This window comes from Portunus trituberculatus, chromosome 25 (assembly GCF_017591435.1).
Source record: "Portunus trituberculatus isolate SZX2019 chromosome 25, ASM1759143v1, whole genome shotgun sequence".
Classification (NCBI taxonomy): Eukaryota; Metazoa; Arthropoda; class Malacostraca; order Decapoda; family Portunidae; genus Portunus; species Portunus trituberculatus.
The window spans coordinates 6,733,137-6,754,268 of NC_059279.1; the positions used below are offsets into that span (position 1 = coordinate 6,733,137).

General features: G+C 37.8%; 1 protein-coding gene across 1 annotated transcript in view; it reads left to right on the plus strand.

Annotated features, from left to right (window-relative positions):
* The window catches only part of LOC123508532 (prolyl 3-hydroxylase 1-like), a 27,206-nt gene extending 10,039 nt beyond the window's left edge, over positions 1–17,167 (plus strand). The window contains exons 11-15 of the mRNA XM_045262267.1: positions 7,350–7,500; positions 8,262–8,382; positions 9,264–9,342; positions 11,462–11,667; positions 12,211–17,167. Of these exons, the coding sequence (XP_045118202.1) occupies positions 7,350–7,500; positions 8,262–8,382; positions 9,264–9,342; positions 11,462–11,656 (546 nt within the window). The 3' untranslated portion in view covers positions 11,657–11,667; positions 12,211–17,167. The remainder of the gene's footprint in view (positions 1–7,349; positions 7,501–8,261; positions 8,383–9,263; positions 9,343–11,461; positions 11,668–12,210) is intronic.
* The last annotated feature ends 3,965 nt before the right edge of the window (positions 17,168–21,132 follow it).

The window sequence follows — 21,132 nt, forward strand, 5'->3', positions numbered from 1 at the left end:
TATGTGTTTATCAGGGCTCAGATTTTCTTGTATGATCACTCCAAGATCTTTTTCCTCTTTAGTCTTCATTATTTGCTCCTCTCCCATCAGATAGTTCCATACTGGTCTTCTCTTACTCTTTCCTAGTTCCATTATGTGACATTTCTTGGCATTAAACTCCAATTTCCACATCTTGCTCCATTCATAGATCTTATTTAAATCTTCCTGTAGCAGTAGACAGTCCTCTCTGGTTTTGATAACTTTTAGCAACTTTGCATCATCAGCGAATAAATTCATATAGCTGTTTACTCCAATGTGAATGTCGTTTACATAAACTTGAAACATAATGGGGGCTAACACTGACCCTTGTGGCACCCCGCTGGTTACTTTACTCCAAGACGAGTATGTATCTCTGATCACAGTTCTCATTTCTCTATCCTTCAAATAATCTCTTGTCCATTCGAGCAAGGTTCCACGCAGTCCTCCTATGTTCTCTAGTTTCCAAAGAAGTCTTCCATGAGGGACTTTATCAAATGCCTTTTTAATGTCCAGGTATACTGTGTCTACCCATCCATCTCTGTTTTCAAGTCCTGCAATAACCCTGGAGTAGAAGCTTAATAAGTTTGATACACATGACCGCCCTGTCCTGAACCCAAATTGTCTGTTCGATATGACTTGCTCCTCTTCTAGAAATTTAACCCATTTTTCTTTGATAATTATTTCACATAACTTCCCTACGACACTTGTAAGTGACACTGGTCTGTAGTTTAGTGGTTCTGTTGCTTTTCCTCCTTTAAGTATCGGTATTACATTGGCTCTCTTCCACTCTAGTGGAACTTTCCCTTCATTTATTGAACTTTTAATTATTTCCCAAATTGGCTCCAGTAATTGCTCTTTACATTCTTTTAACACCCAGCCTGATACACCATCTAGCCCCATTGCTTTCCTGACTTCCAACTTGTCCAGTAATCTTCCAATATCTTCTTTATGAACTGCAATTTCCTGTAATCCTTGGCAATTCAATGTCCTATTAGGTTCTGTGAAGTCGTCATCTTCAGTGAATACCATTTTGAAGCTCTCATTCATTATTTCACACATTTCTTTCTCTGTTTGGTATGTCTTTCCTTCTTTAATTACTTTTTCAATTGTTTCCTTATTCTTTGTTTTGCCATTTATAAACTTGTAGAAAAGTTTGGGTTCATCCTTGCTTTTATCCACTATATCCTTCTCAAACTTTCTTTCTTCCTCTCTCCTTACTCTAATATATTCATTTCTAGTATCTTTGTACTGCCGACTATTATAGTCATTTCCTGCTTTAAAAGTTTCTTCCACGCTTTATCCTTTGCCTTTTTTGCTTGTAAGCATCTAGCATTGTACCAAGTATGTATTTTTTTCTGAACTCTATAAACAGGAACAAACTTTTTTACTCCTTCATTGTATTCCTGTAAGAATATGTCATATTTCTCTTGTACAGTCTTCCTGCACATAATATTACTCCACTCAATATCAGCAAAATAACTCCTTAGTTTTTCAAAATCTGCTCTTGCATAATTTAATCTCTCTCCTTTTATAGCCCTCTCTGTATCTTATCTCATCTTCCTCCTGCATTTGCATCTCTAATGTCACATGATCACTTTTCCCCATTGGACTAAGGTATTGTATGATTGGAGGGGACTCCGGTTTTTTGTGAAGACTAGGTCAAGTAACGATGGTTCCTCTTCCCCCCTGTATCTTGTTGACTCTTCTACCCACTAGTCCATTGTATTAACTATAGTCATCTGTAACACTTTCTCACTCCACTGCCCAGCATTGTCCATTACTTCCATCTCTCCCCAGTTTATTTTTTTACAGTTAAAATCTCCAACTAAGAGTATTCTTCTATCTCTTCTTATCATGTTGTCCAGATACTTTATCATCTCTCTTTGCATATCTTCTGTTCTGATTATTACTCCCAATGCTTTCACTTTGTCCTCTCCATATTGCACATCCTCCACACAAATGTTATCACGAACCATTATTGTGTGTGTTTACCTGTGTGTGTGTGTGTGTGTGTGTGTGTGTGTGTGTGTGTGTGTGTGTGTGTGTGTGTGTGTGTGTGTGTGTGTGTGTGTGTGTGTGTGTGTGTGTGTGTGTTTGTACCTAGTTGTAGTTTTACAGGGCCTGGGCTTTATGCTCGTGTGGCCCGTCTCCATATCTACACTTATCCAATTTTCTTTAAAACTATGCACACTCGTTGCTGACACCACTTCCTCACTCAAACTGTTCCAAGTCTCAACACATCTTTGCGGAAACTAAATTTTTAACATCTCTCAGACATCTTCCTTCCTCAGTTTCTTACTATGCGATCTTGTGCTTCTAATGTCATATTCTTCTCTCAGGATTAGTTTCTCATTATCCACTTGATCCATTCCGTTAATCAATTTATAAACCTGTATCAGATCCCCTCTCTCTCTTCTCTGTTCCAGGGTTGGTAGATCCATAGCTTTTAGTCTCTCCTCATTTGTCATCCCTTTAAATTCTGGAACCTTTCTTGTAGCCATTTCTTGTAGTCTCTCCAATTTCCTTATGTGTTTTCTTTTTATGGGGGTTCCACACAACTCCTGCATATTCCAATCTGTGTGTGTGTGTGTGTGTGTGTGTGTGTGTGTGTGTGTGTGTGTGTGTGTGTGTGTATTTACCTAGTTGTAGTTTTACAGGGCCTGGGCTTTATGCTCATGTGGCCCCGTCTCCATATCTACACTTATCCAATTTTTCTTTAAAACTATGCACACTCGTTGCTGACACCACTTCCTCACTCAAACTGTTCCAAGTCTCAACACATCTTTGCAGGAAACTATATTTCTTAACATCTCTCAGACATCTTCCCTTCCTCAGTTTCTTACTATGCGATCTTGTGCTTCTAATGTCATATTCTCTCAAGATTAGTTTCTCATTATCTCTTTTTTCAGTTTGTGTGTGTGTGTGTGTGTGTGTGTGTGTGTGTGTGTATTTTACCTAATTTACCTAATTGTAACATACGGGAAAAGAGCTATGCTCGTGTTGTCCCGTCTCCATATCTATTAATGTCCAGCTTTTTCTTAAAATCATGAATATTCCTTGCGTTGACCACTTCCACGTCTAAACTATTCCATGCTTCCACCCTTCTATGAGGGAAGCTATATTTTTTCACATCTCTCCTATAAGTGGCCATTTTAGTTTTTCCCATGCCCTCTCGACATTCTTCCATTCCACATACACAGATCTTCCCTATCCATTTTTCCATGCCAATCATCACTCTGTATATTGCTATCAGGTCTCCCCTTTCTCTTCTGTTTTCCAGGGTTGGAAGTTGCATTCTTTTCAGTCTGTCTTCATAAGTCAAATCTCTTAAGTCAGGCACCATTTTGTTGCAGCCCTCTGTACTTTCTCTAGTTTCCTTATGTGTTTCTTTAAGTTCGAGCCCACTGTATTGTTGCATATTCAAGCCTCGGTCTTATCATTGCAGTAATTATTTTCTTCATCATTTCTTCATCTAAATATACGAACGCCACTCTTATGTTCCTCAATAAGTTCAATACTTCTCCAATTATTTTGTTTATATGTCTCTCTGGCGATAGGTCATTGGTAATTGTCACCCCAAGGTCTTTTTCTTCATGACTGGTTTTATGTCTTCATTTCCTATCTTGTACATACTCCTGATTCTTCTTTCACTCTTGCCAAACTCTATTTTCTTGCATTTTGTCGTGTTGAACTCCATTTGCCATGTACAGCTCCATTTCCATATTCTGTCCAAGTCTTCCTGGAGTAGTTCGCAATCTTTGTCACATCTCACTTTTCTTAACAATTTTGCATCGTCTGCAAATAGGCTCACATAACTGGACACCCCATCCACCATGTCATTTATGTAGACTGCGAACATTACTGGTGCCAACACTGATCCCTGTGGAACTCCACTCTCCACCAATCCCCATTCTGATGGTCTGTCCTTAATTATTGTTCTCATTTCTCTTCCTACCAAAAGTCTTCCATCCATTTTAGTAAACTGCCATGCACTCCTCCTACCATTTCAAGTTTCCAGATCAGTCTCTGGTGTGGTACCTTATCAAAGGCCTTTTTTAAATCCAGATATATTCCATCAGCCCAACCATCTCTTTCCTGTATTACATCTATCACCCTCGAATAGTAACATATCAGGTTTGTCGTGCATGAACGCCCTTTCCTAAAACCAAATTGACACTCACAAAGTATGTCATTTTTCTCCAAGAAGTCTGTCCATCTATTCTTCACCACCCTCTCACACATCTTAGCTACCACACTTGTAAGTGACACTGGTCTATAGTTCAATGGGTCTCTCTTGTTACCTGATTTATAGATTGGGACAATGTTAGCTCTTTTCCAGTCTTGGGGCACTACACCTTCCCTTAATGAGGCATCAATTACTTCACAAACTTTTTCTGCCAGTTGCTCCTGCATTCTCTTAAAATCCATCCTGATACCCCATCAGGTCCCACAGCTTTTCTCACTTCTAAACTCCCCATCATGTTCTTGATCTCCTCCACAGTTACTTGAAACTCCTTCATAATCCCTTTCTGTTCCATTACCAGTGGTTTGTCAAAAGCAGTCTCCTTTGTGAATACCTTCCGAAAGCATCCATTCATAGCCTCTGCCATTTCCTGGGATCTTCACTGCATACTCCATTTACTTCTAAACTTTCAATACTTTCTCTATTTTTGATGTTGTTGTTCACATGTCTGTAAAAAGCCTTGGTTGGTCTTTACATTTATCAATTATATCCTTTTCTTGTTTCTTTCTTTCTTCTCTTCTAATCAACACATATTCATTTCTTGCTCTTTTGTAACTTTCCCACTGCTTAATCCGTCTTTTCCTTCTCCACCTCTTCCATGCATCCTCTTTTCTTGTTCTAGCCTTTTCACATCTATCGTTAAACCAGTCCTGCTTTCCAACTTCTCTATGTTGTCTTATTGGTACAAATTTTTCTCACCTTCTTTGTATATTTTTATAAATTCCTTCCACTTTTCATTTGCTCCTTAGCACTCTTGAATTTCATCCAATTTGTCTCTTGAAAGAATTTCTTTAGGTTTCCAAAATCTGTCTTGGCATAATTCCATCTTCCCACTTTATATTCTTCATTTCTTCTAGATTTCTCTTCATCTATCACCTTGAACTCCAAAACTGCATGATCACTCTTTGCTAAAGGGCACTCCACCCTCATCTCCTCAATGACCATTGGCTCTGTACTAAAGACCAAGTCCAGTCTTGACGATGCTCCCTCTCCTCCAAACCTAGTATCTTCTTTGACCCACTGAGTTAACACATTTTCCATTGCCAGTGTCAATAGTGTATTTCCCCATGTTGTCTCTGATCCTTCCATTGACCAGTCCTCCCAACACACCTCTTTACAATTAAAATCTCCCATCATTATAGTTCGTTCACAGCCACCCAACATTTCTTCCAGACATGTTCCTGTATCACTTATCATTTCTTCATATTCCTGTACTGACCATGCATTTGTCTTAGGTGGTACGTACACCACTATGTAGTGCCTCTTTTTCCTTCATTAGTTTCTGCTCTGATCTTTAGCACTTCTGCCTTTCCCATACCTTTTTCACTTGATCCACCTTTATATCTTTTTAACCAGCAACATCACTCCTCCTCCCATCTTACCTACTCTATTTCTTTTCCAAACATTATATTTCCTTCTCCAACCATCATCAGGTCTTCTCCTCTCTCAGTTTTGTTTCAGTAAGACCCACAATATCTGGGTTCTTGTCCCTCAAGTAATCGTTGAGTTCTAAAATCCCGATATCACTCCATTTATGTTGGAATACATTACATTTCGCTCATATGTAAGTTTCTTTAGTCCTTTCTTGCTGTACTTTTCTGGGTTATGAACCACTTCCTCAGTCTCATATCCAAGATTCTCCAGAAAAACTCTTTCTTCTCCTCTTCTGTCCTCTCTTCATTTTTTTCAAAGCCTCCTTTCTCAACTCATTTAACATTTCTCTTTCCTTTTCACCGAGATCTCTTCTCAACCAAATCTTCCTTGTTGTTTCCTGCTGGGCTAGCCTCCATGACTTCTCCACCAATTCATCTACATCCTTTTGTGACTTAAGTTTGATTCTTATTGGCCTCATACCTTCTCTTGTGAACTTTCCAATTCTATGGAAGTCCTCTATTTCTTGTACTAGGTCTTTTCCCTCCTCCTGCACCACATTAATGATATTATTTATCACCTTTTTTATGTTTTTCTCTCTCCATTTTACTCGGTGTCTTATCCTCCTCCACACCAAATATCACCACACATCTCTTTTTGTCTACAGTTTCCCTCACCAATGTCTCATTTGACTTAATAACCTTCACCACTTTCTCAGCTATCTTCTCTTCTATGATCTGTTGATCTATAATTTCAGCAAGGCCCAAAGTTTTCTCCCCAGACTCTTTGATTTCCTTTTCCAGACTTGCAACTTTGTAATTGTGTGTGTGTGTGTGTGTGTGTGTGTGTGTGTGTGTGTGTGTGTGTGTGTGTGTGTGTATACTTTATCTCAGCTACTAACCTTCCACTACATATATAAATAGATTATTTTACACTCACCAAACTAAAACTTGTATTACCCAGACATCTGCCATTTTTGAGATGATAGGAAATACAGTACAATAAAGAAGTATATAAACAAGTATATAAACCCACTAAACATATCACCAAAACATTGATTTTCAGCCAGTCATCAGTACAGTATGATAAAAAAAAAACACATAGTACATGGGCATCACACACCACCCAAATTATTGTTCATAGTAAGTCAGGTATAGAATTGCAAGAAATACAAATTAGTCTAAACTTTCTTCCTCAACCAGTCAGGATTGTTATGGATAAAATATACTAAGAATCCTCACCTTAGACCAGTTCTCGATCTTTTCTAAGTTCCTACATCCTTTCAGTGGTCCTGTACACCTCATTATATCCACATGTCCTTAGAAAAATCAGTGCACCCCATGCTTTCTTTTTTAATGTAAGAGGAGAAATCTGGCTAAGGGAACAAAAACAACTAAACAAAAAGGCCTACTTAGATACCAGTCCTGAGCAAATCCAGAGAGTTAGCCAAAAATAAAGGAATAAATATCTTGACCCCTCCCTCCCTGTAACATGCACTCAGTCAACCATCACTGCCTCACACACCTTCCTGTACCTCCCCTTGTCAACCATCACTGCCTCACACACCTTCCTGCACCTCCCCTTGTCAACCATCACTGCCTCACACACTTTTCTGCACCTCCCCTTGTTAACCATCACTGCCTTAGACTCCTTTCTGTACCTCCCCTTGTCAACCATCAGGGCCTCACACACCTATCTGTACCTCCCATTAACACAGATGGTCCACGCTGGTCTTATTGACAAGGCTGCCCTGGAGCTGATCCTGAGAGTGACAGACCGGTGTAGGGATTACATAGAGAGACACTTCCACCTGTCACAGCAGCTCTACTTTGCCTACACCCACCTTGTGTGCCGTACTGCCAAGCCTGGTATGACAGAGGATGCTTCCTGTTTTTTTTATTTTATTTTATTTTATTTTATTTTATTTATTTATTTATTTTTTTTTTTTTTTTGTTACTTGTTTGCTTTTTTGCTAACTGTTTCTTAAGGTTATTATTCTGTGCTTTTGTTTTTATTTGTGGTGTTTGTTTTTGTTTTGTTTCTATAGTCTGCTGTCGTGTTATTTCTTTTATTACTTGTTTGTTTGTGGCTTACTGTTTTTAAGGTTATTAGTCTTATTCTGCTTTCCTTTCTCTCTCAACAAAATGAATCATTGTATTAGTATTTGTTTTCCTTCATCATTCTTTTAATCTGCTTTACTTTACACCTCACTAAAATTAATCACATCAGTATTTTCTTGCTTTCTATCCCTCTGTTAGTCTGCTTTCTATTGTTCCGCACTAGAAATTAATCACACCAGCAATTTCTTTCCTTCATCACTGTTAATCTACCTTCCTTCTTACCTCACCATGAATTAATCAGATCAGTATTTGCTTTCCATCCCTCTGTTAGTCTGTCTTCCTTCTTACCTCTCTAATATGAATCACATCAGCATTTGTTTTCCTTCATCCTTGTTATTCTCCTTTCCTTCATTCCTCACTAGAAATTAATCCTTACATCAGTATTTTCTTTTCTTTCATTCATTAGTCTGTGTTCTTTCATCAGTATTTCCTTCCCTTCTTGCTGTTAGTCTGCCTTCCTTCATCTCTCCCCAGAAATCAGTCACATCAGTATTTCCTTTTTCCTGCAGAAATGAATCACAACCGCTCTGCTCTGGACTTGAGTCACGAGGTTCACGCAGACAACTGTATCCTTCAGAACTCTGGGGAGTGCCTGAGAGTGCCACCTGCATACACCTATAGGGATTACAGGTGAGTGAGGCATGGCACTTGGTGATGCAGGTGAATAAAAGTATTAACCCTTCACTTACCTGCTCTTGTATTTCCATCTTCTTATGACGTGAACTCATTTAAGAGGAAGGTTTCTGGACATTTATTTATTTGGCTAACTCTTCAGATCTGCTTGGGGACTGGCATTTAAGTGGATCTTTTTTTTTTATTGTTCTTTGTTGCCCATGGCCAGATTTCCTCTCTCACAAAAGAAAGAAAAAAGAAAGACACATCCTTCTTGAATCAATAACCACTAAGGGATATTTCTTCTTCTTGTTCTGCAGTTACTTCTAATCATTGTGCTGGCTAAAAATTGCAAAACATAGCATTGTAAGGCCTTTGTTTCTTGCAGATGCTTATAAAGATTTCATACTTTGAGTTTAGTGTTGAGAATTGTTGTATATTGCATGGGAAGGGTTAATATGACTTTTGGTTACATATTTCATTGATTTATTGTTATGTTTTTGAAAGGTGATTTTTCCTGATGCATTTCCTTAATTCTTTTTTTATATATAATTTTTTGTTTTGTCCTGCTGATAATGTGTAAGTGAAGTATTTTCATTGATATTAATATTTTCTGTATCTTCAGTATTTATGCAGTGAAAAAGGTCATCGGTTCATAGTGTTACTGAATAGTATGTCAGTCAGCAAGATACATACTAGTTTGTATACTTTTGTTATTTCTTTCTTTTGTAACATAAAAGAATAACTATTCTCTCTACCTTCGGTACATTTATAAAGTATGGTCATATATATATAGATACATGTTTGTATATTGTACATTTACAAAGCAAGATCATATAAATATAGCTTAACATTTTGGTGCATCTTGTAACATGAAGCATCTATGTGTCTCCTTCCAGTGCAATATTGTACCTCAATGATGACTTTGAGGGAGGAGAGTTCATCTTCACCCAGGACATGTCTGGACTCACCTATGAGGTTAGATTCTCCTAGCATTGTTTACTGGGTGTAGTGAAAGTGTTGCTAAATAGTATATCAGGAATCAGCTGGAGTTGGTAATTTAAACACACATCTATGTATATTACATAAGTATGTATTCTGAATTCACTTGCAAAGGTAGAATTTCCTTGTTTCTTGCTCTTGTCATAGTGTATTTCCTTCTTCCTATAGCCTGAACTCATTTAACAGGATAATTTTTTCCTTCAAGACATCTGATTTTCTTTTGGCTAGCTCTCTCATACCTGCTCATGGACTGCCATCTCTTTGTTTAATTACCTTTGTTGCCCTTAGCCAAATTTCCCCTCTTGCATAAAAAAAAATCTACATATTAGCACCTCCACATTTCCAAACTTTAATACAGCATCCAGTCATCTTCCTATAATAAACCAAACACAGTAAACTCACCATGCATTCCTCACCTTGTCAAAATTAAGCATAACTAGTCATTTTTCTGTCATACTAAGGACACTAGTACCTTCACCTTCCTGAACTTTAATACAACATGCATTCTTCCATTATAAATTAACTACAGTACATACAACTAGGTAAATACATTGTTCTCACCATGCACTCCTCACCTTGCCAAAGTGAAGTACATCATCTGGTAAACTCTGGAACTCCCTGCCTGCTTCTGTATTTCCTTCTTCATATAACCTGAACTCATTTAAGAGGGAGGTTTCAAGACATTTATCCTATTCCTTTGGCTAACTCTCTTGGATCTGCTTGGGGACTGGCATCTAAGAGGACTTTTTTGTTTAATAATTTTTGTTGCCCTTGGCCAGATTTCCTCTTAAAAAAGAAGAAAAAAGAAAAAAACTCCCACACTAGTACCTCCATCTTGCCAAACTTGAGTGCAGCATCCAGTCATTCTCCTGTAAACTAATTACACTGGACTCACCATGCATTCCTCACCTTGACAAAATTAAGCACATCATCTGGGAAACTGCTTCTGTATTTCCTTCTTCCTATGACCTGAACTCATTTAAGAGGGAGGTCTCAAGGCATTTATCCCATTCTTTTGACTAAATCCCTCAGACCTGCTTGGAGACTGACATCTAAGTGGGCCTTTTTATTTAGTTGTATTTGTTACCCTTCGCTAGATTTCCCCTCTTACATTATAAAGAAAACTACCATCATACTAAACACACTAGTACCTCCAGTTTGGCAAGCTTGAATATAGCATCCAGTGATCCTCCCATAATAAACCAAACATACTAAACTCACCATGCATTCCTCACCTTGTCAAAATTAACCATATCCAGTAATTTTTCCATCATGCTAAACACACTAGTACCTCAACGTTGCCAAACTTTGATACAATATAATTAATCCCATAATAAATTACACTAAACTCACAGTGCATTCCTCACCTGCCAAAGTTAAGCACACTGTAAAACTCCTTGCCTGCTTCTGTATTTTCTTCTTCATGTGACCTGAACTCATTTAAGAGGGAGGTTTCAAGGCATTTATCCCATTCTTTTGGCTAACTCTCTCAGACCTGATTGGGAACTGGCATCTAAGTGGGCCTTTTTGCTTAATCATTTTTTTGCTTTCCTTGGCCAGATTTCCTCTCTAAAACAAAAAAAATACTACATACTAGCACCTGCACTTTGCCAAACTTGAATACAGCACCAGGTCATTCTCCTAAAAAACTAACTACACCAAACTCACTATGCTTTCTAACTTTGTCAAGAATAAGCATATTTAGCCATTTTCCCATCATAGTAAGCACACTAGTTATCCTCACCTTGCCAAACTTAAATACAGCACCCAGTCATTCTCCCTTAGATGAGCCCCACTAACCTCACTATGCACTCCTGACCTTGCCAAAATTAAGCATATCTAGCCATTTTTCTGTCATAGTAAGCACATTAGTACCCTCACCTTGCCAAACTTAAATACAGGACCCAGTCATTTTCCCTTAGATGAACCACACTAACCTCACTATGCACTTTTACCTTGCCAAAATTAAGCATATCTAGCCATTTTTCTGTCATAGTAAGACATTAGTACCCTCACCTTGCCAAACTTGAATACAGCACCCAGTCATTCTCCATTAGATGACCCACACTAACCTCACTATTCTCTTGCCAAACAGTCCAGTGTGAATCCTCAGTGTGGCCGACTGGTGGGCTTCTCCTCGGGCCCAGAGAACTCCCATGGTGTGCTGCCTGTGCGGAAGGGGACCAGGTGCTCTATAGGGATGTGGTTCACGCATGACCGGAAGCACAATGAGGTGGAGAGGAGCATAGCGTCACTCTTCCTCAAGCAACTCAACGCCAAGCAAATCTAAAGAGTGGACAGGTAGGAGTGGTGGTCTTGTTTCCTAAGCTGATAGGTTAGATGTGTTTGGTTTTTATTTGTAGTATTTGTTTTCTCTTAATTTTTTTGGCTTGTTTTTTTATTTGTATTTTTGTTTCTGTGGTTTTTTTTTCCTACTCTTGTTTTTTTAATTCTAGTTTGTATTTTCTTTGGTACTGTTGGATTTCCTTTCTTGTGTTTTTGTTTGTTCATGGTTCTCTCTCTCTCTCTCTCTCTCTCTCTCTCTCTCTCTCTCTCTCTCTCTCTCTCTCTCTCTCTCTCTCTCTCTCTCTCTCTCTCTCTCTCTCTCTCTCTCTCTCTCTCTCTCTCTCTCTCTCTCTCTCTCTCTCACATTAATGCACAGTGCAGTACTTAGTATATTGGCTCTATTTTCTCATGTGATATGCTGGATATTAATAGGTACTTTTATTTATACAGTAAGATGCTTATTTGGTCATGACATTATGGTGCTATGTGTGTGTGTGTGTGTGTGTGTGGTTGGGTGGGTGGTGAGGCAGCTTGTGTTGATGTACCATATTTTCCTAGTTTACCCAAAATGCAAGAAAATCAAGAAGACTGCAGAAGACTTCACATGACTGCTACTGAGACACTTTCCTGTATATGTATTGTGTTCTGTATTAGCTAGAATGCACCTTCCTATTCCATGTGTACCTGTGTTGCTTATATTTGTAGTTGTGTTATGTGTATTGTTATTTGTGATGTGGGTGAGGAGGTATGTTTTGTATGAGGGTATCTGGTATTTCATTCTCTTCTTCTATATATATTTTTTTTTTCTGCCTTTCTTCTCTATATTGCTATGTAAGTATATTGGTTCTTAATTTGTAGTGTTATATGTTGCACTTCATTACATGGGTGAGTTATAATTTGTATCTAATATTTCTTCTAAATATCTTTTGTGTCTCTGGCTCTTCTTCATCTATTTCTATGTACCTTTTTGGGTCAGATTTGAATTAGTATTTTTGTTATGTGTTGTAGTTCCTGGCGTGGGTGAGTTGAAAGTAATCTTAGTTTCACACAGTTCTTACCCCCCTTCCCTCTCTCTCTCTCTCTCTCTCTCTCTCTCTCTCTCTCTCTCTCTCTCTCTCTCTCTCTCTCTCTCTCTCTCTCTCTCTCTCTCTCTCTCTCTCTCTCTCTCTCTCTCTCTCTCTCTCTCTCTCTCTCTCTGCTTCATTTATTTCTATGTGTACCTGTATTGGTCAGATTTGCATTGCAGTTTGTAAAGGTATGTATAAGAGGAGTATTCAGTATTTTGACACAGTTCTTCCTCTAGATATATATATATATTTTTTTATATATATACATACAAATTTTTGGCTTTCCTTTACTTGTTTGTTGGATTAGTAAAAATAGTTTTATGTATTGTAGTCTGTGAAAGTGTAAGAGAGTACTTAGTATTTCTGCACAGTTCCTCTTTTTTACATATCTTTTTTTCTTTATGTGTCTGGCTTTCCTTTACTGCTTTGTCAGATTAGTAGGAATAGTTTTATGTATTGCAGTTTGTAAAAGTGTAAGAGAGTATTTAATATTTTCAGATAGTAATTCCTCTAGATTTTTTTTTTCTTTATGTCTCTGGTTTTCTGTCACTATTTATTGGAATAGTAAGAATAGTTTTATGTATTGCAGTTTGTTAAAATGTGTGTGAGAATATTCAGCATTTCCACGTAGTCCTTACTTTAAATATCTTTTTTTCTTTGTGTCTCTGGCTTTCCTTTACATGTTTGTTGAATTAGCAAGATTATGTTTGTTATGAATTGCAGTTTGTGAAGCTTTATATGAGAGTATTTAGAATTTTTCACACAGTACTTCCTCTTGACATCTTTTCCCTTTGTCTCTGGCTTTCCTTCTCTATTTGTTAGATTTGAAGGAATAACTTTATGTATTACAGTTTATAACGGTGTGTATGAGAGTATTCAGTATTTCCACACACTCCTTACTTTAATTTTTTTTTCTTTATGTACCTGGCTTTCCTTTACCTATTTGTTAGATTTGTAGGAATAGCTTGATGTATTACAGTTTATGAAGGTGTGTATGAGAGTATTCAGTATTTCCACACAGTACTGCTTGATATCTTTTCCTGTGTCTATGTGGAGTTGATGTTTTCTTGCTCTCTTCTACCAGGTCACTCACTCACATCCTCCTCATCCTCCTCCAACATTTGCTTTTAATCCTGCATTGTCCCTTCTGCAGTTATTCTCACTTAGTGCATCCTGGAAGTGCTTGCAAGTGTGTTTATTGATAAGAAGTAAAAATATATTATAGCAAAGCAGCATATATATTTTTGCTATGGAAAAGTATCTCTCTATATTTTTCTCATTCTATTTATGTTTATTTAGTGTTAAGTTAATGGCTTTTGTTATGAAGAAGTGTGTGTCAATATATTTCATGCTATTTGAGTTTATATAGTGGTGTGTTTATGGTTTAGTCTGTAAGGTGTTTGAAATGGTGAGATCTGGCAGTGTTCAGTTGATGAGGTGATTTTGTTTACTCATCATCATCATTATTATTATTATTATTATTATTATTATTATTATTTTTACCAGTGTTTATGTTCTAAGTTATGAATTTATTTTTTCCTACCTGTTTTCAGATGATTAAGTCATTTTGTTTAGTGGTGTAAATAGTTTGATATGAAGAGGTTTATGAGCCACAAAGACAATATTCAGACAAGAGAGAAAATAAACAAAAAAGATTAGTTATGTAGTTTGGTATAAAGTGAAGCAAGAAAGAGGAAGATTATGTAGCTGTGTAGTTTGATTATACGACAGTTTATGATGCGAAATAAAATAGTTTACCATTGAGATGAACTCGATGGAAGATAAAGGTCTATAAGATACAAAAAAGTATACATTTGACACAAACTGTAGAGGGAGAAGTCAAAGAAATATAAAATAGTTTGAGATTATCATATTTTAAGACTCCTAGAAAAATAGAAAGGAAAGGAAACCAAGTTGAAGATTAAATAAACAATAAGAGGCAAGGAAGTTAAAAAAAAGACTTAATGGTGAATGCTTTGCTTTTCTTATTCAAACTTTAGTAGTGTGTTTGTTTGGCTGGGAGAGGAAGGGTAGGGAGAGGGAGATTGGAGGAAGGGATGTTGAGAGGAGAGGAGTAGGAGTAGGAGGAGGAGTAGGCGTCCATATCAGTAGTGAATCTCTCCCCTTTAAAGTTATATTTTCTCCTCTTCTTCCTCCTCCTCCTCTCTCAATGCCTGGTTCTTTTCTTTTCTTTCTTGCCTTTCCTTTTTATTCATGAAGGCCGGAGCTCTATTAAGTTATATTTGGGATGTGAGGTGCGGTCTGTGTAAGGTCCCGCCAGGTGTGTGTGTGTGTGTGTGTAGACTGTCAGCCTTTAGTGCGGGGAGGAAGCATTGCGACAGAGCGTGAAATGAATACAAATGATAGATATAGTGTATAACGGAGATAAAAAAGGAGTATGTGCTGGTTAACGTAGTATATGTGTATGTATGTATGTTTTGTATGGAGTGCAGGAACTGTTACGAAAAATAAAATGAAATAACGGATATGGTGGAGATGTAAAGGAGTGTATGTGTGTGTGTGAAGTAGTGAGTGTTACGGAATCCTGGCCAGTAAAACAGATTATATGAAATAAGAATAAAGTTGCTGCGACATTCAGAGTTGAACGAAATGTTGCGAAATACGAACAAAGGAAACTGTGTAACGAATGTAAAAGGAAGGAGACTTGCGGTAAAAAGACAATAAATATCAAATGAAAGCGTAAGAATACAGGAAGAAAAAAGGAAAACGTAGATGAATTGTTTAGTTAACGCAAATGAAGAGAAGAGATGAAAAATTACTGTATACTGTTGCAGAAGGAAAAAAAAAGAACTAAATAAAATGAATAGATTAGTCCGTGTAAAGGAAAGAGAAATTAAAACAGAAAAGAAAAAAAAAAGAAATTGTTTAGTCAGTGCAAAGGAACGTAAACTAGAAGAAAAAATAACATGGCAGAGAAAAGAGAAAGAAAAACATTACAATGCCTGAGTGCATGAAAAAAAAAATAATAATAATGATAATTCCGGCGCATAACGGAAGCAACTCAGTAATCCAGAGCTTAACAGTTGCAAATAAAGATAAATGGATGAATAAATAACCTCACAGACGTTTCCGTAAAGGGGTTCTCAATCTTTTTCTCGCTAAGAATCTTCTGATTTATAATACCATCTACCTGAACCCCCAGTACTCTGACATCGAACAGAATGGTAATGGTACTAAGGATATTATTGGATCAGCCATCTATAGTACGTAGTGGTTTAAGTTTGGCCCTTCATAATACCACTCTTTCGATCTTAACGGCGGTTTCTTTGACGCGAGAAGTTGCGCTGCCTCCTAACCTCAAAATTACCCGATTGATCTTATTACAGTACTTTTTTTTTTTTTTGTATTCTGTAGAAAAGAAGTAATTTTGCTTGCTTATTTGTTTACTTATTCATTATTTTTCTTTTACCTTGCAGTGTTAAAATTTCAAAGTTAGTCCCTTTATTTTGCCTCTGATAAAAAAAAAGGCAGTTTTCATATTTTCACTTTCTTTTCATTCGTTTTCTACGAGTGTTTAGATTTAGAAATTTTGTTTTTATGTAGAAGTTCTCAGTATTTTTGTTTATTGATTTATTATTTCTTACGAGTATCTTGCAGTATTCAGAATATCTTAGTTTATTTGTCATTTTTTTCTTCTTCTTTCTATCCAGCAGTATTTAGATTGAAACGAGGTCCTTATGTGTACTTTCCTCTCTCTCTCTCTCTCTCTCTCTCTCTCTCTCTCTCTCTCTCTCTCTCTCTCTCTCTCTCTCTCTCTCTCTCAACTGTTCTCAGATACCAAGTATTTTATTTTCGTCTTTTTTTTTCCCCTCTTTCAATCGTTCATTATGCTTCAAGAAACAGTGACAGTATGATTAAGGCCAGTGCATCTAGTGAGTCAGTATCGCTTCTAGTCACAAGGCAGGGTTGCTGATGAAACAAAAGACATCATATAGCAGAGAGAGAGAGAGAGAGAGAGAGAGAGAGAGAGAGAGAGAGAGTGTGTGTGTGTGTGTGTGTGTGTGTGTGTGTACGATCCCGACCTAAACAGATATAAACAATGAGTGAATGATAATGATAATAGTAATAATAATGATAATAGTAATAATAATAATAATAATAATAATGATAATGATAATAATAATAATGATAATGATAATGTAATGATGATGATAATAGTAAAGAATGATTCAAACACAGTAGATCGATAGGAAAAAAGAGAGTATATGTGATAGATAGATAGATCGATAGATAGATAGAAGAGCAGACGTAACACACCACCCATTGATAGATAAATACATAAAGATAGACATGTTTATACCCTTTTTTTCATTTTATTTATTTATTTATTTATTTCATTTATTTCGTGCGTATTTTTATGTATGAGTGGTCACGCCCATGTCAACTAGGCTATGTGTATTGACACCGCAGTAAATTTATGACAACAACGAATGGTACACTTTTATTACCTTGTATGTATAACTAATGGAAGATTGATCACACACACACACACACACACACACACACACACACACACACACACACACACACACACACACACCATAAATCATCTATGCACTAGCCTCTATATTTTTTTATCTTGTAAAAGGTGAAGGGATGAAGGGAGTGGAAATTCTTCGTCTCAGTATTTTTGTTCCCAGCATCGAGACAGAGCGGGCTGTCTCGTGTGTCTGCTGGGTAGATCGATAGATAGAGAGGCAGATGGATGAATGTTGATAAGTCGATGGGTATAAATCACACACACACACACACACACACACACACACACACACACACACACACACACACACACAAGGCAGGTAAGACGTGTATCTGTGTTGAGAGAGAGAGAGAGAGAGAGAGAGAGAGAGAGAGAAAACTTAAGGGCCCTCATGTGTCTCTTCACTAGTCTCTCTCTCTCTCTCTCTCTCTCTCTCTCTCTCTCTCTCTCTCAAAACAAACCAGACATGGAAAAAAAAACATTAAAACACACACACACACACACACACACACACACACACACACACACACCCGGTAGCTCAGTGGTTAGAGCGCTGGCTTCACAAGCCAGAGGACCGGGGTTCGATTCCCCGTCCGGGTGGAGATATTTGGGTGTGTCTCCTTTCACGTGTAGCCCCTGTTCACCTAGCAGTGAGTAGGTACGGGATGTAAATCGAGGAGTTGTGACCTTGTTGTCCCGGTGTGTGGTGTGTGCCTGGTCTCAGGCCTATCCGAAGATCGGAAATAATGAACTCTGAGCTCGTTCCATAGGGTAACGTCTGGCTGTCTCGTCAGAGACTGCAGCAGATCAAACAGTGAAACAGACACACACACACACACACACACACACACACACACAGAGGACCGGGGTTCGATTCCCCGGCCGGGTGGAGATACACACACACCTAGCAGTGAGTAAATAAATCGAGGAGTTGTGACCTTGTTGTCCCGGTGTGTGGTGTGTGCCTGGTCTCAATCCGAAGATCGGAAATAATGAGCTCTGAGGTCAGTAAAGCCAGTAACGTCTGGCTGTCTCGTCAGAGACGAGACACATTACATATATTACTTTCAAGGCTCAAAGTTACAGTAAGTGTATATAAGAATAAAACATTAGCCTGCCTATTGTCATGTAGTAATATTAGGCCTAAGAACTTTGCCGCTTAGTTTGATGTGTTGCGCGAAGTTTGGTAGGCTTATAGTAGTAGTAGTGGTGGTGGTGGTGGTGGTAGTGGTGGTGGATGAGAAGGTAGACGTTATTAGCAGTAGAAAGGAGAAAGGAGAAGGTAGAATTGATTGATGAGAGAGAGAGAGAGAGAGAGAGAGGGGGAGAGGGTGCTGGTGTTGTTTTAATTTAAGTAAGCTTATCTTTTTTTTTTTCTTTCTCTTTTTTTCAGTTTATTTCATGATTCAACGCTTTCTTTTTCTTTTTTTTCCTCAATCAGTTATTTATCTTTTTTCTTTTTCCCTTCCATTTTCTGTCTTCTTTCTTCTCTCATCCATTTAGTAGTCCTTTTCATTAATTTTCACTCTCTTCATCAGTTTTGTTTCCTTTCTTTGTCTTCCTTTTTTTTTTCTAGCGTCCGTTTATTGATTCCTTCCTTACTGGTGTGATAAAGTTGGGTAATGTTATATATTTTCTCACTAGTTTTTGTGGCTCAACTTTTCTTCTCTCTCTTCATCTATTATTTATCTTTTTTTCACCTTTGTTTTCTTTCCTTCCCTCTCTCATCCATTTATTGATTAGTTCCCTGTCCTCTATATTTTTCACAATGCTCTTTTGTTATAACTCTTCTTCATTTTTCTTTCCTTCACTCTACTCTACTCGCTTTGTTGCCTTCCTTCTCTTCTTCATTCTTTCATTCATCCATTCATTATCCTTCATTAATTCTTTACCTTATTTTTACCTTCTATGCTTCCTTCCTTCACTTCTTCCTTCACTCATGATATTTTTTCACCTAATGTTGCAATCTATCTTTTCCCTCATTAGTTTTCTATTCTACTTTATTACGATTTCCTTCCACTCCTCCCTCCTTTTATTCTTTCCCTATCGTTCTTTACACCCAGTAGTCTTCTTGTGCTGCTATTACTCTTCCTTTCATGCTCTCCGTCGGTCTTCTAAAACCCGGCAGCTGTGAGGTTTGCAAAGGGAATCATCAGCAGGTAAGAGGACTTGAGACTGATGGAAACGCTGACCAGTGGAAGGGACTGCAGGTTAGTCTGTTTTTTTAATCCTGGCTTTACTAAACTCCATATTTAGAAACGCTTTACTCTCTCACCACTATTTTTAAGGGCCACAGATGATTAGCCAGGTTCTTAAGAGTGTATCTCCTGTTAACCCCTTCAGTACCGTGTCACGTTTTTCATATTCAACCTTCTTACTATTGGGTGATTTTATACAGCTTCAGAAACTTATGTGGGGATTAAAATAGTGAAGACTCTGGCTGTTACTCTTCTGATCTTCTTAAACCCTTGCTAACGTAAATAAAATCGTCTAATCATACCCAAACTTCAAGGTAAAAATTAATCCCAGTACTGAAGGAGTTAATAACGTAGAAATCTTGTCAATCTGCCACTACAACCATGAAAACACCCTTAAAAACTCGTGACACTTCAATACAAGGCGTTTGAAAGTAGTGGAGGTGCGGCGCAGAAGTGTAGAAGTGTTTCAGAATACCGTACTAAACCTGGGAGCCAATCTGCATCCCTCCTGCATCTGCCTGTCTGCCGATGACGTTTTCCTCTCCGTCATTGCTCCCAGAGGCACTACACATAGCGATGGTTTGTGGGAAGGCCAGAGAGGCGAGACCGTGATGGTTTGGCCACGTCAGGAGGAGAGATGAGGCGTATGCAAGAGGAGGCTGGAGAAAGAGAAGGGGGAAAAAGAAGGTTTATACTCGTAGATGCAGTGAAAGGAAACATGTAATTGGGGTGAGTGGGTTGGTATGGGCACTTCACTACTGTATAAGAAGGAGGATGATGGGAGAATGATCTAACTGGCTGGAGAAAGAGAGGAAGGCAAGAGAAAGTGTAGATGGTTGTAGTGAATTTGACTAAGATGGTTTATGGATGTCAAGACGAGAGACGAGGAATGTTTAGAGAAGGGGATGCTTTTTTTTCCCTTCTGTTTTCTTTTTCCTCGCGCTTTTCTTTCTCATCTCATCCATTCAGTAATCTTTTTCATTAGTTTTCATTCTCTTCATCAGTTTTTTTTTCTTTTGTCTTCCTTTCTTTTTTCTAGCATCCAATTATTGATTCCTTCCTTACTGGTGTGGTGAAAGATTGAAGAGAAGGTTTATAGATGCAGTGAAAGAGAACATGCTTGTGATAGTAAAGATGCTTGTTATGAATTTGACTAAGGTGGTTTGGGGATGTTAAGACGAGAGACTAGAAGTGTATAGGAAGAAGGATGCTGATGGTAGAAGACTGAAGAGATGGTTTATAGATGCAGTGAAGGAGGACATACTACTTGTAACGGGTGCTACTTCAAGAGATAAGAAGTAGGTGTGGAGGAAGGTGCTGGGGAAAAAAGGGTTTACAGATATATTATAGTTTAGATATTTTACTGAGTATAAGTATAAAAAAAAAGTAACATTCAGATACATGTTAAGAAAATCCCTTTGTACAGACATTGACATAAGACTTGCTGGTAATGGATCTGACTGAGGAAGGCACAGAAGACATCGCGTTAACCCCTTCAGTGCCATGACACGTTTTCATATTCATTCTGCTTACTATTTGGCGATTTCATACAGCTTCAGAAACTTACGTGGGGATTAAAATAGCGAAGGCTTTGGCCATTAATTTTCTGGTTTCCATAGACCCTTCCTAATGTAAATAGAATCGTCTAATCATACCTAAAATTCAGGTAAGAAAGTGCCCCAGTACTGAAAGGGGTTAAAGACTGACCCACTGC